The sequence below is a fragment of the Leptidea sinapis genome, chromosome 34 (assembly GCF_905404315.1).
Source record: "Leptidea sinapis chromosome 34, ilLepSina1.1, whole genome shotgun sequence".
NCBI lineage: Eukaryota > Metazoa > Arthropoda > Insecta > Lepidoptera > Pieridae > Leptidea > Leptidea sinapis.
The window spans coordinates 1,729,462-1,749,330 of record NC_066298.1 but is presented as its reverse complement, the minus strand read 5'-3'; the positions used below and the strand labels follow the sequence as shown (position 1 = coordinate 1,749,330).

Sequence of the window (19,869 nt, the reverse complement as noted above, 5' to 3'; positions counted from 1 at the left end):
TTTTGGATAAGCTTTGTAAAAAAAAAATTTTTTTTACAAAGCTTATCCATTCATTAATTTATTAATTGTTAAAAATATAAAAACATTCGAATAACACAAAACTACTAGTTTTTAATGTCTCTTTTAGATTGTTGGTTAGTATTTGTAAATAAAGTATCGATAAACTAGAATTGTGTGTATGCCCTATTTACGCCTTTATTTATTTTCGCCATTTTATTTAAGTATTTGTAATTTGTTATTCAGTTTAACGCGAGCTTTCGGAATGTGTGTACGATGTCTGGAGCGTCCAAGCGAGTGCCTTACGCAGCCCGCGATTGTTTCAAGTTTTTGTTGAAAAAGTTAAAGTTGTATTTATTAATTTAACTTTCTTAAAGTTCAAGTGAAATGTTTCAATCAATTTTCATTTATTCGCTAATAATTATGTTATTGTTAGGAGCTTGTTTACGAGAAGTAACAGCCAATTCGCCGCCGTGAGCTACGTTGTCGCTCGTCGGGGTCAAAGTACGTAGTCTAAACAGACTGTTTTCTTTTTTCCAATTCAATTGTGATAATTAGTTTCTTTGAAAATTTATTTCTTATAATTTAGTGATTTTAAGTTAATCATTAATTTAACTATACTTCCATGGACCAGTATGACTTGTATTTTCATTTATTTCATATAAGCTGTTTCCATACTGTATATAGAAACTACACAAACATTATTTATCTGTGTGTGTGAAGTGTATATAGAGGATAGAAAGAGATAGTGTTTCTGATAAGTAAAGCGGGACCACCAGACCCATCAGACCTATCATCTCTTAAGAAAGAAAATCCGTGGATTTTAAAAGGGGAGCCTTGCAAATAAACAAACCTTATACTTGTTTAGTATATTATTTCAGGTTTTTTTTAAAACTGCACTTCTACAGGTCCATTGTAATTTTTTTTTGAAGTACTGCCATTTTTAAGGTCTTCTGGATTGTTGAACATATCGATTATTGTTGTACGGTATTTTAATATTAGACTGGGTTAATGTCTGAATGAGAATTTGAATGAAATCTGATGTAGTCAATGTGGAAGTATTTTCCAATGCACAGCCATCTTGGGCTGCAGGAGTGTGAAATTCTTTGAATTTATTTTGATGAGCCTCTTGATCATAAACATTATTTGATTTAGAAATCGTCGTACACCCCGTACGACGATTTCTAAAGATTGTTTTCCTATGTGAACAATTTGGTTGTGACTGATGAGATGAAAGAGGGCGAGTAGATAGATGGACTGGAGTATTATAAAACTGATGTTCTTCCTGCTATATAAGCATAGGATTTATTAATAGGAGGAATCAATTTTGCTGCTTCGCCATATGAGATGCATTTTTGTACCATAGAAATTTTAATTTGTTTTTGACGCTCATACTCTGGACAAGATCTACTAATAGCAAAATGATTACCTGAGCAATAGCAACAAGTAACATTCTCCTCTTTTACATTTTGATTAGCATTGCAATTTCGCATGTCCAAATCGATAACAATTGAAACATTGTATAGTTGGGTATGTGTTTAGCTCTACTGGTAAGGAATTAAAACAAACCAATATACGAGTACGTTCCGGCAGGACCTCGCCGTCGAATGTCAGAACAACATTTTGAGTAGGTTTCCAGACAGGAGAACCCTCCACTAAAGTCATATAATTTGTCTGACCTTGAGAACCTTACCACAACCACTAGGCACTGACACATTTTCAATAACATCCTCAATTTACAAGTCCGAGAGCACTCCTCGTACAAAGCCCATGCGCATTATCTCCTAAAGTGCCAAGCTGCTTCTACTTATCCTTCCAATAGAAATGTAAGCTTTGGGATCTGAACGAATAGAGAGTATTAAGGGAATTATTGGAATATTTTTACTAGTGATATAAGATGTTTCTAAAGGGTTATTAGTAATGTCTATTGATGTATCACTAATTTCATTGCCCCCACAACGACATCAAGTCTAACCAACTACCGTCTGAGCGTGCTTCCTCTTTTTCATATTACAGGTTTTGCAAATTTTATGTAAATGAGATCATTTGCGACTTGTACGCTAAGAAAGAGAACTATCCGTGTCCATTTTCGATTCATTAACTGTCGATACAATAATAAAATTAACCGCCGGGGGAACTATATCAGCCCCCCGGGCGGTTAAGTCAGAAGGCTTGTTCATATTATGATATACATAAAAACTTACCTGGACTCTAGCTAAACACTAAGCCTAATATATTAACACTAAATATAAATATAATTTACACTAATATACGATACTAATACTGATAAAATCGAAAATAAAAATTCCAATCAATTCCAAAAAAAGACCAATCGATTCAAAGTTTCCCGCGCTTTTTTAATTTGATATGACTTGGGAGTCAAATCCTATAAGCCGTAATGTTTTTGTATATAAAATAGGGATATTGAATAATTAAAATAAATAATTAAAAATAATAAAACACTTTTGATAACGCGGTTTGTGTTTGACTGATGTTATGACGTGAAAACTGATGCATTTTTGTCGCGTGCCGAAAGTAAAACAAAAGAAATAATATCGCGAAGCTGACGAAATTGAAAGTCAGTACCAATGATCTATTTTATTTTATGACTATTCAATTTGGTCGGGTCCGCGATATCACTTTTGTTGTGTTTCGGAACGCGACATTAAATCCACCAATGATGTATTCTGTGCTCCAACGCACACTGTTTTGATAGATATGATCGAATTTGAACTTTGCATAGCTGTATTAAAGTGCAAATTGACTCTTTGACGTTAGTAACACACCTACATTGCTTAGACAACAGACAGTTGTAATTTAATATAACCTTATACAATAGCAATAAAGCTCAAATTGACTCTACGTTTTAGTTAGAAAACGTTTGTATGGGAAAAATAAAAAAGCTGTTTTTAGGGTTTTCCCGGCAATTATACGAATTTTTCTCGCCGTAAAAACCTTTGCGTTGTGATAAAGTGTAAAAACAACAATATAAAAGTATTTGTGGATATATGATTATTTAAGGGAGAAAAAATTGTGTAACTGGTATACCCCGTAACCGCACACACACTAGCATAAAGGTGCTGCACTTGCTAATATCACATTTTACTAGGCCGTGGTCCCTTCTAGTGATTACAGATTAATAATAATTAGATGTTTAATAATACTTTACATTTAATTACAAATCGTTTTATTTTATTACCAAAATATTTAATACCCGCCATAATTCCAGTATGATGATAAAGGTGGTTCATTGTAGTAGATAGCCTGGCTCAATGTGTATCCAGAAGTCCACTGTGAACCAATTCCCATTTTTTACAAAATCAATTTTACAGAAAATATAAAAAAAACTTTAAAAGCTGATCAAAACCAAGTGCAAAAGCACGATTGCGCAATTCTACAAAAAAAGTTATATAGCTCTGTAATATATAACCAGGTACCCTACCATATTGAATGAAAGGGAGAGCCCTGCAATCTTCAAGTAAACACAAAAATGTTTTGCATTGTTAACATCCAATTAAAAGTAATTATAAACATATTAAGACTAAATTGCATTTGTCCCGTTTTTGTAATTACCTATAGCTTGACCAATTAGCAATAATAATAATAATAATTATTCATTTATTTCAGAGCAAATCCATATTACAAAATAAAATTACAAATAAGATATAAATATATTAAGTGAAGTTTAAAACATAAGATATAAAATATAAAACAAAAGTGTATAATTAAAAATAATAAAATTACACACGGTCATTTTTGGTTCTCGCTGTGGTACACAGACAACCAATGTCTGAAGAAATGACTATCCGGGCAATCACCGATGGTTCGAAGGATACGATTCTGAGCGCCGTGCAGACGACTCCAGAACGACTCGATGCGGAGACGCATTATCGCAAAAAAATCGGCAACTCCTGCCTCGGCGATGCATTAAAAGAGTTCGGAAAGAACTCTAGATATTTCAACACCCGCACACTGTATATGTTCGATACTGAGGCAGTCGATGCCAGGTGACTTTCCCCGCTTCATTTGACGCACTACAGTCGCGACGTCGTCAGCCCCGTCGGTGGCTGCCTCAGTCACAGACAAAGCAGTGCGGGTGGGAGCTGATGGCTCAACCTTGAAATGCTTAGAGAACAGGTCTGCAATATCCTTCCGATTTTCCAAATTTTCAACTGTAAGTAATTGGCGCACTAGATTTACCATTTAAAACTTTAGTATCTGTCTAAAATTTTTATTCTTTCTGCTTTCGGCTAAAATATTCATTAGATTCTTCGTTATACTGACACCACCTTAACTTTTTCTTAAAAATTTTACGGCTATTGCACATTCTTTCAAATATAAAACCGGTTCTAGGTTTACCATTATTAAGCCAACGTGTGAAGTCTTGGCGCGCTTTTGCATGACTTTGTTGAACGTGGTAGTTCCAGCCCACTACTTTTTTGTTTTTCTGACGACCACAGCGAGTACCACTAGTTAAAATGGATGCAGTGTAAAGTACATTTATAATTTTAGCATAAAAGGTGTCAATAGACGTAATAAACCATATATCACTAGATAAATTATCACAGTTCAGAGGCATAGTCATAAAATTATAATTACATGTTTTATTAATTATCAATTTGTTCATCATTTCTTTTACCCCATTTTATCTTAGTATTAATAATATTTGGCACATCGGTCACTCTAGATTTTGATATGATTACATTCATATTCCAATGCATCAATAGTGGGAAATGATCTGACTAATTAACATTGTAGTCTACCTGTACTTTAGTAACAGTGTCCCACGCAGCATAAGTAGTTAGACAGTGGTCTAGCCAGCGTCGTGAGCCATGGGCATTGGGCGTCACTCATAAACGTAAAGATATCAGTGTTAGATCCTAGAAACTCCATATCCGCACACAGCAACTGCTGTTCCGTACAAAATGATAACATTTCATCAGCGAATCTGGTACCGGGATGTGAGTTGAAGTCTCCTAGCATGTAAGACACTTCCAGGCCACTGTCTTCCACTATGGAATACATGTTAGCTAACACATCAGTATACTCAGGGAGATTGTCTAAACAATCCACTGGCATATACACATTAATGATGTTGCGGGGATTTTTTTTTATGGAATAGGAGGACAAACGAGCGTACGGGTCACCTGTTGTTAAGTGATCACCGCCGCCCATACTCTCTTGCAACACCAGAGGAATCACAGGTGCGTTGCCGGCCTTTAAGGAAGGTGTACGCGCTTTTTTTGAAGGTACCCATGTCGTATCGTCCCGGAAACACCGCACAAGGAAGTTCATTCCACAGCTTTGTAGTACGTGGAAGAAAGCTCCTTGTAGACCGCACTGTGGAGGACCGCCACATATCCAGATGGTGAGGATGATATCCTAACTTGTGGCGTGTCGTGCGAAGGTAGAATTCGGCGGCAGGAATTAGGTAAAACAGCTCTTCGGAACACTCCCCGTGATAAATGCGGTAGAAGACACACAATGAAGCGACGTCTCTACGCAACGCCAAGTGATCCAGCCGTTCACAGAGTACTGGGTCCCCGACATTTCGCGCTGCTCTGCTTTGCACGCGGTCAAATGGATCGAGCTGATACTGGGGTGCGCCAGACCAGAGATGACAGCAATACTCCATGTGTGGCCGGACCTGCGCTTTGTACAGCGCTAGAATGTGGGCCGGCTTGAAGTATTGCCGTGCTCTATTAATGACGCCCAGTTTCTTTGAAGCCAATTTGGCTTTGCCCTCTAGATGGCCACGGAATTGGCAATCGCTCGAGATTTCGAGACCCAGTATTCCGATACTAGGCGAGGCTTTTAGGGAAGTGTTGTCGAAGAGCGGTGATGCGACAAATGGGGTTTATTTAGTGGTAAACGCGCAAACTTGAGTCTTCTGGGGGTTAAATTGGACAAGGTTCAATTTACCCCATTCCGCGACCTTCTCAAGAGAGGACTCGATAGAAGACACAAGTTTCTCCCGGCACTGATCGACGATTTCCCGAGAGAGACGTGCATGGCCCGTGTATACGGCATCACCAGTGCTGTCATCTATCAATGATATGTTGGACACCTCCAACATTCATTGCTATGCAGAAGAAACAGCGTAGGAGATAGCACACAGCCTTGGGGCACTCCAGCTTCAGTTCCAGTCCAGTTCCAGTGCTTCGGGTTCTAGCAGCAATGTTCGTCGACAACGACCTGTATGCTGCGCCCAGTCAGGAAGCTAGAGGTCCACTTGCACAAGCTCTCGGGAAGCCCAGATGATGGAAGTTTAGAGAGGAGCGCCTCGTGCCATACACGATCAAAGGCCTTCGCTATATCCAGGCTAACTGCCAGGCCTTCCCCCTTGCTTTCAATAGCCGCAGCCCATCTATGTGTTAGGTATACCAGAAGATCACCTGCCGACCGACGATGACGAAAGCCGTATTGTCGGTCGTTGATCAACTGGTGACCCTCTAGGTATACCAAGAGCTGACGGCTAATTATGCTCTCCATGATTTTGGAGAGCAGGGAGGTAATAGCAATAGGCCTGTAGTTTGCCGGATCCGAACTGTCTCCTTTTTTTTGGATCGGATGGACAAGGGCTGACTTCCATGAGTCAGGGACTACGCCTTTGGAATCAGAGTGCCGGAATAAACGCTTTAGCACCGGCGTCAACTCAGGGGCACAAGTTCTAAGCACGATTGGAGAAATGCCATCCGGCCCGCTCGACTTCCTGACCTCCAACGAAAACAGAGCTCGCCTAACAGTTTTCTGTCTGAACTGTACTTCAGGCATAAGGCTCTGACACCGCGGGATGGTCGGCGGTGTTTTTCCGTTGTCGTCAAGAGTCGAGTTGAGGAGGCGAAAAGAGCGCACAGGAGATCGGCTTTCTCTTTTGCCGTATGGGCCAGGGTGTCATTCCTCATGTGCAACGGCGGCATGGACGGCTGGCTGAAGTTACCAAGAGCAGCTTTCGACAACGACCAGAACTTGCGTGTTCCGGTCGGGTAACTGGAAAGCTGCTCGCCGATTTTGACGACGTGTTTTGACTTTGCACGGGCAATTTGTCGCTTAAAAAATCTGGAAGCACGGTTGTATTTCCTCTTAAGAACTATGCAGTTCGGATCCTTTGTGCCCAGCGCCGCAACCCAAGTTCGATACGCCTGTTTTTTGCAGTCAGATGCTGCTTTAACTGACGCATCGAACCAGGGCTGTGATCTGCCACCGATCGGTACTACAGAGCTTGGTATAAAAATATCCATGCCCAGTAGTATCACATCGGCTACTGTAACGGCGCAGGCACTAGGATCATCCGAAGGGAAACAAACCCTGCTCCAAGGGTAGGATGCAAAAAAGGAACGCATCCTATCCCAATCTGCTGACTTGTAGTGCCAAACGCGGCGGGTCGCTGGTGGTCTGCGACGTGGGCGTCGGATAGGCACTACACTCCTGACCAGGCAATGGTCGGACGTTCCGAGAGGGGCGTCGACATTGACCTGGTAACCATCGGGATGTGTAGTCAGCAGAAGATCTAATAAGGACAGCATGTGGCTATCCACATCCGGGAGCCGCGTTGGCGACTCAACCAATTGGGACAGACCGTACGCCAATGCAAAATTATGCACAGATCGCCCTGCGTAGTCTGTGGTACGTGATCCAAGCCATTCGGCATCGTGCCCGTTGAAATCACCCAAGACTACGATTTCAGCGGAGGGGATCTGTGCAAGCACGTCGTCAATTGCCGCTTGAACGCAGCCCATGAGATGATCGGTTTCTGCGTTACCACTATGGGACCTGTAGACACACGCATAGATGCGGACGCGGTCCTCTAAATCTACGTGGAGCCAGAGAGTGGACAGGTCCCTACCCTCAAAATTGCTGAGACGGCGACAGCAGATATCCTCCCTAACGTACACACATACCCCGGCATGAGGCAAAAAATTGTGCTCAATTTTGTACCCGGGGTACGTTAAATATGACGTTTCGCTAGGTGGAGATATCTGCGTCTCCGTAAGGAAACACAAGGCCGGCTTCGCCGTCTCAAAGTGGTGGTGGACGGCGTTTAAGTTGGAGTGAATTCCCCTGGTATTGCAAAAGTCCACGTTGAGTGTGGAGCGGGGTGCCGTGGTGTTACTGCCTCGTTTGTCCTTGGTCATGCGCGGTACTGTGCCCTCCCCAGAATACGAAGGGCAGCCCGAGCTAGAGTGCTCGGGGAGGGATTCTCCGACTCTGGTAGAGCCGGTACCCTCCTGGGGTACTATCTCTTTAGGGACCGCTTTCATAATCTTTGTTGGGGATGGGGGGGGGGGGGGGGGTGGCCTCCGGTCCTCGACATTAACCTATGCGAAACATAGCGGCACTAGGCCGCTACTTCACGCCGGTATTCTGTGCGAGTGTGGTAATTAACCCGGACGAGTCTGGCCCGATTGTGCTGACGTCAAGACGGCTGCGTGACTCTCCCACTATTTATTTTATTTTATTATCTAATAAATATAAAAACCACGCATACCAAGTAAAGATTTATTATTTCCAGTTAGTTCCATATTATATTAAAATTTACTCTAAATAAAACTGGATTAAACTAAATTCAATATAATATTTTATTATCTACATAATTTTTTTAGTAAATTAGTTATACTTTGAATACGTATTAATTATTACAATAATAAATGCATAAGTCGAAAAGTTAAGCTACTTTATAAAGACGAACATGAGTGAACTGTGATTTGAAATCACGAGTACCGTATTACTCGTGCTACGGACAGTCCAATTGCCGTTACACAGAGTTAAGAACTTATGAACTTGGCCTGAACTTAACATACAATTAACAAAACTAAACTCAAATAGCCTTGACAGCTCATACTTCAATGCACGCGTGTAGCCTTAAAGAAAGTAGTCTCCACTATACGAAGGAGAGTAGGTGCGTGGTTACAATACCAGGATTTTCTCCAGGATAATGGCAGTGCTGCGTTGAAGACCTTAACGCTATTCTAAGAAGTCATCAACCCCTGGAAGGAGGTGCCTCCGACAATTTTGTTTTTTTTTTTATGTAAGAGGATGTCAAAGGAGTATACAAGTCAGCTGATGGTAAGTGATCACCACAGTACTTACTCTTGTAACACCAGTAGAATCACAAGAGCGTTGCGACTTTATAAAGCGTCGAATATAACCATACATATGAACATTGGAACGTGGCTGGCGAAATTCGAATCGGTAGTCTGTGTCAAACTATTCTTACACACTGGTGGTCATTGCAGTTAACTCTGCGATACGAAAGCAATCACTTGTATGTCTTCACATGTAAATTTCAATAAAGAATAATTATCTTTATTATAATTTTATAAAATTTATTCTACAACCAATTTTTTTAATTATTTGTTAGTTTCCATTACTTATTCAAGCAAGTCAATGTGGCAGGCAGAAATATTTTTATAAATATTTTGATTTACTATCAGCAATGGGAAGCCAACTTTACCTAACAAAGATAAGTGGGAGTTTAAGGTCTCAACAATCTTAAAATGTTCTTAATAATGTTTTCAATTTCTCTAGTGTTTTAAAGTCACAGTCAATTTCAAATGGGTGGTATTCATGAATATGAACATCACAAGAAAGGAAGTAATATAGAATAATAAAATAATTGGAAAGTATATAGAAATTTTAAATAGGCTATTCTGCCAATCACTGTTTCAATTATAGACTTGTTCATATTATTCGTTGATTGGTAAATATTGGTCTAGCAGAATAGAGATATCTTTGTTTTGGGCCTAAAATATACACAAACCTCTCAAAACAACTAATAAAGACATATTTTAAAGACACATATTTTTGGATGAATTAACCACTGGATTTGAAACCCCAGAAGAATATCATCATCAACATCAGCTGGAAGATGTACACTGCTGGACAAAGGCGTCCCCCAAAGATCTCCATGATGATCAGTCCTGCACTGCCCTCATCCAACTTATTCCGGCAATCTTGCCCAAATTATCGGTCCATCTTGGGGGGGGGCCTACCAACACTGCATCTTCCGGTATGTGGTCCGACTTTTCTGCCCCAGCGGCCACTTCAGTTACACAATCATTTTAGCTATGTCATATGACCATTTTCAAGCTTTATACAAAATAAAAATGAAGAGGGAATGAATGAGTTATACATAATCTAACCAAATTACTTAAGTAACATCTCTAGACCATTTAAAATTATACAAGAACTATTTTTTTAAATGACAAATTTTGTTTTGTGATTGACTGCTATTATTTTGTACAAAACGAAACACTGCATTTGCAATATTATCTGACAATATTTCATTTTGAGATCTTGTGTTTTAATATTTTAGGCTCAGTAAGTTGGTAAAAGTGAACACAGCCCTTGATATAGGTATCAAGGGCTTGGCTTGGATAGGTCCAGAGGTGAATTTGTACAAGTATCTATACCTATTTGAATTAATAACTATCACTCATCAGTGCCTGAGAGAATTATTATTGGCTCAGGTTGCACATTATAAAATTTAAATTCATTAAAATAAATATTCGTAAAATATATATTCTATAAGGAGTGTCCAAGTCACTAAAAACTCTAGTCGCTTTCATCATATAAGCTTGCCAGCTGTTTTTGAAGGTTATGTGATGTAACTGTTGGTGTGTCAGGTTGAATCTCCCTGTGACGATCCATTGATGGTGTATTTAAGAAATTCATCTTCTTTTTCATTTTCATATACATACTCAGTACTTTAGTATCCATACCTTTAACTGGAGTTTTGTTAATATCAGACACCTTTGGCGATGATGCATGTAACACCTTTCTAGATAAATTTACACTCTTTTTAGGTATTTTATATGATGGTGATTTTATAACTGAACAACGCTGACTAGTCTTTGGACTTTCCGTACATTTATTTTGTGTCTCCATATTCTGAATTTCACAAACATCTCGGGATTTATGATTTTGAATCAACTTCCTTACAGAATTTAATGCCTCCATTTGTGATTCTGTAATACTTGTTAATAGCTTTCTTCCATTTTCAAGCTGCTTCTCAATTTTTAGCAGCTGTTCAAGTTCTGTGTTTTTACTTTCCAACATATTAATATTTGCTTTAGTTAACAGATGGCAGAGATTTGATACATCACACTGTTCCTTATTATTATTTTCATTAAAATTTGGCATTATCTCAAATGATAAAATAGTGCTGTCAATGTAAAGGGTAGAGTCATCAGCCATGACAGATGTGTTATCACTACTATTGAAATAATCATTGACATTCCTATAATTTTCTAAAGATGGTGAAACAAGTGCAAGTGGTGCCAGTACTGATATTCTGTTGAGGTTTTCATTGGTAGCTTGAGGTATTTCTTCTATCTCATTAGCTTCCTTCTCCTTTTGTAAAAAACTCTCATCAGACTTAATTGAAGAGTTTACCTGTGATACATCATCAAAAATTGGCTGTTTAAGAGTCCTTTTGAGGATACTTTTAGGTGTTGTTGGTTTCTTTGTCAAGTAAGGAGTAAGAGAAGTTTCAGCTTTCTTATTCATACTGTTTAGAGAAAATTTCACATTTTCTTTATTGAAAATTGTCATTCTTTTAACTCCATGATTTAGCATTGGGGTCTCTGAAAGTTTATGAATTCCGCTTGTATCATTATGTGCTACATTAATCCTAGCTGAAAGAGATACATTTTATATTAAAAACTATAAAATAAATAATTAATTTACACTTACCATTCTACCACACTGTATTTTAAATAATAATAAAATAAAAAATATTACCCATGAAATCTAATGGTTTCTTTATTTTAGGTGCTGGTTTTGCAAATGTTGGTGTTTCAGGATTCAGAACTGTCTTCCTGCTATAAGTTACCTGCTAAAATTTATATATAAGCTATTATCATATAAAAATATATAATATTGTGAAACAGTTTATTAAATTATTCATCATACAGTAAATTTACCCCGACATAACAAAATATATTATAGAATGAAAGCAAATAAAATAGTGCAAAGGATTTATAGTAAAAAGTAGGATTCTTAAATTATTTTAAACAGTAGAGTTTAAAATAATTTAAAAATCCTACATTAAAAAAATAATTAAGTTTGTGTTTCTTGAGTGGTCCTTAAGTATGTTATACATATTTTATTAATATTATTTTGTTATAAAACTTCTTATGCTATGATTCTTCCAAGAATTAACAAAACAATTATCTTAACAATCATTCTTTAAAATAATAATTTCAATCTAATACAATAACTAGTTTAATACAATAGGCAAATAATTAACCTGGAAAGCCTAAGTAGTAACTACAACTCATACTATCAATAGTAAGATAACAGTAGCATTTAATAAAATTTTGTTTTGTACCAATAATTGTATTTTTTATTACCTTTGGCTGAAAGTTAAGCTTCTTTCTGACATTCGTATTCTTCATTTGGCCGTTAGCAGTAACACTTTTAGTTTTACATTCTACTTTCACTGAAGAGTTCCATGTTCTCTTTTTGGATGTAGATTTTGATTGCATTTGTCTTCTAGGAGATAATTTTCTCGATGCTGCAATATCTAAATTACGCATTTTAATTAACAACAATGCTCAAAAACCTTTATACTTACTGCAGTTTACAATATACTTTACCGTGGCAAGCTTGAGTCATTTCATCACGAGTAAAAGGTTTTACAAATTTGCCTACAGATCTGCTCACAGCCATTGTTTTTCTTTCTTGTTGCTTAGCTTTCAATAAATTAATATCATTGTCCGATAGGAGACCTGAAGGAATATTTATGAACATTTAAAATGATTGCTCGAAATGAAAACAAAAACAGTAAGCAAGTGTACATACATGTAATTGAAGATATTAATTCTGATAACGGTTTAGCTTGATACATAGGTCTATCGTTAACCTTTGCATCCATCTTAACAGTAACAATATAAAACAAGAATCATAAGGATCAAATACGTCTTTTAATAACATACAACAAAATTGCGATCAAAATTTTGAAAATTTATCTGCTGCTAACAGTGCTAAGTGTCAGTTGACAGTAGGACCGTTGACCGTTACATTCAAAGAATATTTTTACTCTACTCTTACATCCAAGGAGGAGGAGGAGAAGACAATTCCATAGAGTATAACTAATAACTCGAGAAGGAAACGATGTATATTGCTTCTATAGTTACTGAATGAAAGCTATTGATTGGGGTTTTTAGCCTTCATTGGACCTAGCTAGAAGGGTTATTTAATATCTTGTAACGTAGTGTAAAATTATAGTTAATAACTTAATTTCTCGAATGAACTGCTAAGTTACCCAAGGATAACACATCGTAAAACATGATTATATCAGAGAGTCAAAGAAGTGATGATAATATAACTTAGGTTCATCTTATACTACCGTGGAATGGCATGGGAGCGAATTTTCTCAACGAAATTTCGTGCGTACTTTATGTCAACTGCGTAACATACAAACTAAACAAAAATGAGCCAAAAATAACGTCGAGCGTCTTTCTTCGCACTTTCTCAAGAATTCTTTTAACTACTAGTGGTGCAGTCTTTGAAATTCGCGAGAAGTGGCTCAATTTCTGCGGTTAGTGATAATGAACCTGAATTCTTATCTCTTTTTGTCTAATATACAATATTTCTTATTCTTGTCAAGTAAAAGATCTACTGATCTAAGCTAAATTAAACGTCTCTCAAGGCAAGCTTCTAAAATTATGAGGGTGGATTGATGCTTCCATTCCGTTTCATGGCACTACAAAATCTTTAGCTATCTTGATTTTATTGGATACGAAAATAAAAACGAAAGTTTGTCTTATGTTTTAAGAACCAAGTGAAAATGTCTTTGTTTTGTTTGGATATTGAATATTTTGACGGAATACGATACTGGATTACATACAAACATATGGTCAGGTGTTAGCCTCAATCTTCTTAGGGACTGTCTAGAAGACTGCTTTTTGTAAAAGTGATAAACAATTCAAGGCCGGATACGCTCCTGTGATTCCTCTGGTGTTGCAAAAGAATGTGAGCGGCGGTGATCATTAACACCAGATGACCCGTATGCTCTTTTGTCCTCCTATTCCATAAAAAAAAAAATATAATAATTTGTTTTTATTAATTTTTATAATAAAGCTCTATACTCGGGTGTATTTTCGCTCTCAACTTCAACTTTTTCAAAATATTATATAAGTATATGATTTTTCAATTCTAACATGTTAGCTAGCAGTCAAATATTTTCTATCGTTGTTGAATATTTTATCTATCAATTATGACACAAAAATATGGCTATATAATAAAATCAGTCCAACTACTGTAGCCATAATATATTTCTTATAAATCTAAAAGGAAATAAGGATATGGAAAATAGGAATAATTCTTATATAGAAATATATGGCTATATTAATTCGAGTGAACCAAACTTGTACAAAAAATTTCACTAACTAGTAGCATAACATAATTGAATCAATCAGCTAATGTTCGCAGGCCATGAAAATTCCCAATTCCTATTTTTTTTTTTGCTTTTTTCTTGAAGGTCCCTAAGTCGTATCTGTTCGGGAAGACCGCTGCCGGTAGTTGATTCCACAAAGTGGCTGTGCGAGGCAAGAAATTTCGAACAAAACGCGTGGTTGTGGAATGCCAGACATCTACGTGATGCGTATGGTACTTTGCACGTAATGTCCGATGGTGGAATTCGGCCGCTGGAATCAAAAGACGGGTAAGGACCGGCGCCAGTTCCGGAGCACATGTCCGCAGCACTATCGGGGGAATGCCATCGGGCCCGCTCGATTTGTGAATGTCCAAGGTGAGAAGCGCCTTAAGCACGGCGCCATGTCGGATTTTTACCTCCGGCATGTATGACTTGCACCGCGGATTATGCGGTGGTAGCGCACCTTGGTCATCCAGAGTCGAGTTGGATGCGAGGGAAGGCGTGCAAGTCTCTCGCCAATTCTGCCAATGTGCTTCGACTTCGCGTCAGCAATAACTCTTTTGAAGGACCTGGAGGCATGATTGAAGTGTTTTTTAAGTTCGCTGGAATTCACATCCTTAGACACCACCGCATTGACCCAAGCCTGATAACACTCCTGCTTTCGGCATTCTTGTAATCATTTAAAGTGCGAAGGCTTAGACAAATCAATTAGACGTTTTGGCAATTGAAGAGTTGTTGAGCATAAGATACTATTTTTAACTTTTGTTTAACTAAGCTAATGTGAATGAAGTAAAAGTTTTGAGCTTTTTTTTTAATTTTGGAAATAAATAGGTTTATTGATAAGACTAGGGAACGCTCGCGCCGTAAATAATAATATTAGACCTAATAATTATCTATTCAATATTCGTACAGTGAGTTACCTACATAATAGTTATTTACATATGCCTACAATTTTCAAGTCTGACATTATTTACATCATTGTATGTTTTAGATGTTAATTACAATAACATTTATATTTTATTTATTCTGGTGTTACAAGAGAGCATAATATGCGGGAGTGATCACTTTACCATCAGGTAACCAATGTGCCCATTTGTCCTTAAAAAACCACATCTACAGCCACCAAATCACAAAACAATTACATTACCTAATAATAAGTGGGTTGAATACAGATGTCTCGTCTGTAGACAATATATCGTCATAAAAATAAAAAGTACATCTTTTTTTTCATTTTTTATGGAGAAGGAGGGACCAACGAACGTACGTGTCACCTGGGGTTGAGTGATCACCACCGTCCACATTCTCTGGCAACACCAGAGAAATCACAGGAGCGTTACCGGCCTTTAAGGTAGGTGTACGCACTTATGTTATGTTAAGTATTGATAAAGGATAGATAGTACGTCTCGGTCAACCTAACTCAGGACCTGAGTCAAGAAGCGACCATTCTCCATCTCCGCGTTCCCCAGCCCGCCGTCGTCCTCATAGTAGTGTTAGCAACTTAGCACACTGAGCACCTGTAGATTATTATTCATTATTATAATGTTACGCTACATTCATGCTATTTTCTTACATTTTATTCTTGCATCTGAACATTATTAATAATAATTAATAATTTTTTGTATTTGTACGGAATATAATAAAATTCAATATAAAAAAGTTCGTTACTATTGCAGGCAAGGAAATGAAATACTTATTTTTAAGGACATAAACAATCGGGATATTGTTTTAATTAATTGTTTGTTGAATTTGTAACATTATATTGTACACCTAACTTGAAATTTCGGACTTTACGCCAGATAGTCCAACATTAAACGTCATATAAGTCAAAAAGTATGGACATTAGAAAAAAAGTATTAGACAAAAATTCTAGATAATAAGCTGATCTATCAAGATGGATGGATGCATTTTGTGATTTTATGCTCAGTAAGTGATTCTAACCCTTATGAAAAAAAATGGATTAGCTTACATTGTCTATACTTATTTATAAATATATTTAAACATGTAAGCAACTTCCATATTTTCTTTCTGAGGTTTATTTTCTTCTAAAGTTACAGTTTCCGTGTATCACCAAATAATTACAGTATAATAGAAATATATAGATATAATAGAAAACACACACAACTAATTTCCAGTATAATTTATAGATATAATAATAATAATATTGACACACTTTTTTTTACACAAATTATCTTGCCCCAAATTAGGCACATATATGGGCTGTGTTATGGGTTGCAAGACAACGATATATTTAATGAATATACTTACTTAAACATACATAAATACATATAAACATCCATGACTCGGAAACAATCATCCATATTCATCATATAAATGCTTGCACCTACCGGGATTCGAACCTGGGACCTCTAGTTTAGTAGGTAGGATCGCCTTACCGCTCGGCTATATCGGTCGTTAGATATAATAACATATATAGAACTATATTGGCAATATATCGAGCTTGTCGTTCAGTGGTTGTTGACGCTCAGCTCCGATCCAATTATAGTTCAGTTAACGTTCTAGGGAAATGGTAGGAGAATATGAATCTAGAGGAATCGTGAAGAGGATTGGAACATTACGTAACGATTTTGAAATTACGAGAATAGCACCGCTGGACTCTCTGTTTTATCAAATGACTGGATCAGAACTGATTGGAGCCGGGATCTCTATTTCTAGAATCTTGTTGTAAAAGCATGTACATCACCCAACAAAGCACTTATTAACTCGAGCAAGGACTTGAGTAAGGACTTGTACCTAATATTTAAATAGACTATGCTAATGTCTATCAATAAAAAATACTATTCTGTGGTAAATGTCGGCTATTTTAGTCTCTTGCAAAGAGAATATAAGCGTTCTATGTTCCTCTTGCTTAAAAATCCCAGTAACCGGGCCATAAAGTGTGTGTACAAAGATAATTAAAATTGGCTATTAACTTGAAATTTTAATTTGATAATTTATGTTTTCTAAATATAATAATTATAAATAATAGGTGTTATTGACAAACTCGTACAGTATCAAAATATATTCTTTGTACATTTATTATTGTTTAACAATCCCTTAAAACTGAACTGTCGCGAAGCTAAATAAACATTGATAACAAAATAGGTACTTAACCTACATTCTACAAGCAAAAGGCTTACCATGGTTGCTTTTGTCGATATAAAAGGTTATGAGGATTTTGTTAAATATGTAGAGAGTTTGGACATCAATGGACCACCGGTTTTTGTATATTTCAGTGGATCTAAGAACGCTGATGGCAATAGTTGGTGTCCAGATTGTGTTGAAGGTAAAATGTTTTATCAGCATCAATATTTGTAGTATGTACGTAAAGGTAGGGTACATAAACTACCATAGATGTCTAAGGCAAAATAAATATGTATTTGTCTAGTTGTATTTAGCATACTGTTTACATATTAATGACTTACATGTAAGTGTCAAAATTTATGTTTCTCTAAATGATATTTCTTTTTTATAAACGATGACCAAAATTAAAATTATTGAATTAAAAAATTATGATGAGTTTACACTTTACATAGATAAGCTAACTGATAAGAAGAGTAAAAATTTGTATTTCTTCTTTACTGGTAGCAACAAGGAGAATGGAAGAAGTTGGTGCATTTATTGTCAAATGGGTACTGCATGACACTGCAATTTTCATATTTTTACATTATTGTATAAAATGATTTAAAAAAGATAAGATAAAATAGAACTATATTCTATATAATATGTTTATTTTATTTATTTGGAAAACCAACAGCCTTAAAAACTTAAATGATACTTAAGATAATTACAGAGAGCCAATTATAGGTTTCCACAATTAGTAGAAGTTAGTAGTAGTTTAAAGGTATATAAATAATAATAGGTTTAATAATAGCTTTAAGTTTAGTCATATTTACTCATTTTATTTTCAGCTGAACCTGTAATAAAATCATATTTTACTGAACTACAGAAAAATATAATATTTGTGTATGTTGATGTTGGTGATAGAGACTAGTAAGTATTTTTTAAACTTATACAAAATTTTGGTACAGCTTTATATGCAGAACATTTACTACTAGAAGAGATTCTAAAGTATATAGAGTTTCTTATATTTGCTTTGGTTCTATTACCACACTTTCAAGGTTCTATTACACTCAAAATCCTCCACTTCTCGCAGGATTGTGGTGATGATGCAGTAGAGCCATTAAATAAATACAATTTAACAAATTATTATTGTTTCTTTGGTTTCCACATTTTTCCATGAGAGTAGACCCAGATGTTACTACCATATTTTTATTGATGAACTAGTAAAATGTTACCATTATTAGTTACTAAATTTGGCACAACTATGATGAATTAGACATTTAAATTTAAAAAAAAATTGCATGTAGATTTATGATCACATGTTTTATAAGAGTGCATATATTACTTTACCAGTTAACAAAACATATATTCATTTGTGTTTTAGTTGGAAGAACAAGGCTTGCCCATTTAGAACTGACAGCCGCATAAAACTCATGGTTATCCCAACACTTATTAAATGGAAAGGAGTCCAGAGGCTTGAAGGTAGCCAATGCAATAAAAGAGAATTACTGCAAATGTTATTTGAAGATGATGAATAATTATATAGTTTTGTATATAATAACAAATCAAAAATAATGTTTATAGATAAAAATGGTAATTATGCATTTGTATTTAAGAGAAATGTCCCCAGGGATTGTGCTTGTTATATATCATATTGTTACTGTCAAACTTACTAATTAATAATAGTATAATATTATACTGTAATGAATATCTGGCTCCGAAGAAGACAATATCTACCACTACCTATCTTCTACCTTCAATAAATGAATTATATTATTTTAATAATATCTGCATTATCATTTATTGAGCATTATCTATTACCAGATGCAAATCTTGATGAGTTTGGTTTTGCTACCTTATCCATTATGTTTAGGGATTAAGATAATTAAGGTTTAAATCCTTACTGATATCATGACTAGTACATTAAAAACATAATAATCAGAATTATTATTTAAATATTCTCAGGAGAACTTAATTTCTCATTATTATTATTATATTTTGTCATAGATGACTTATATGCATAACTTCTAGGAATGCTATCAACAACAATGAATAGTGTCACAAAAAAAAACAATTATCTGTTTATGCTTATGCACTTCTACTTTTTTCGATACAACAAACAAGATGTGTCAGAAAGTATATAATTTCTTCACATGTTGGGTCATGAATAGAAAAAAATATATTCATCATCACATTTAAATATGAGACATAGTTTTTGACATGATGACCATGGATATAAGCCCTTCAGTGAATTTGAAAAATGTTTTCTTATAGTTTTGCCATATTGAGGACCCAGTGCTCTGTGAATGGCTAGAAAACTTAAGAGTTGCGTACATCACTTCATTGTGTGTCTTCTACCACATTAATAATGGGGGTGTTAAACTGGGTAGCTATCTAGTAAAAATCTAGTAAAAACGGTATGTCACCTCTGA

General features: G+C 36.0%; 2 protein-coding genes across 4 annotated transcripts; one reads left to right on the top strand and one right to left on the bottom strand.

Moving 5' to 3' along the window:
• Positions 1–8,482: 8,482 nt before the first annotated feature.
• Positions 8,483–12,988, bottom strand: LOC126975135 (uncharacterized). 2 transcript variants are annotated; one of them, XM_050822944.1, is made up of 5 exons: positions 12,802–12,988; positions 12,597–12,728; positions 12,351–12,523; positions 11,740–11,833; positions 8,483–11,633 (listed from the first exon to the last, which is right to left on the bottom strand). In XM_050822944.1, the coding sequence occupies exons 1-5, from the start codon at positions 12,872–12,874 to the stop codon at positions 10,552–10,554; spliced, it is 1,554 nt and encodes a 517-aa protein (XP_050678901.1). In that variant the 5' UTR covers positions 12,875–12,988; the 3' UTR covers positions 8,483–10,551. The 2 variants fall into 2 exon arrangements, with proteins under 2 accessions (XP_050678901.1, XP_050678902.1); XM_050822945.1 differs by having other exon boundaries at positions 11,740–11,830.
• Positions 12,989–17,241: 4,253 nt separating this feature from the next.
• Positions 17,242–19,222, top strand: LOC126974896 (thioredoxin domain-containing protein 17-like). 2 transcript variants are annotated; one of them, XM_050822610.1, is made up of 3 exons: positions 17,242–17,660; positions 18,286–18,367; positions 18,822–19,222. In XM_050822610.1, exons 1-3 carry the CDS (start codon positions 17,516–17,518, stop codon positions 18,973–18,975), a joined length of 381 nt encoding a protein of 126 aa, XP_050678567.1. In that variant the 5' UTR covers positions 17,242–17,515; the 3' UTR covers positions 18,976–19,222. The 2 variants fall into 2 exon arrangements, with proteins under 2 accessions (XP_050678567.1, XP_050678566.1); XM_050822609.1 differs by lacking the exon at positions 17,242–17,660 and adding an exon at positions 17,775–18,006.
• The last annotated feature ends 647 nt before the right edge of the window (positions 19,223–19,869 follow it).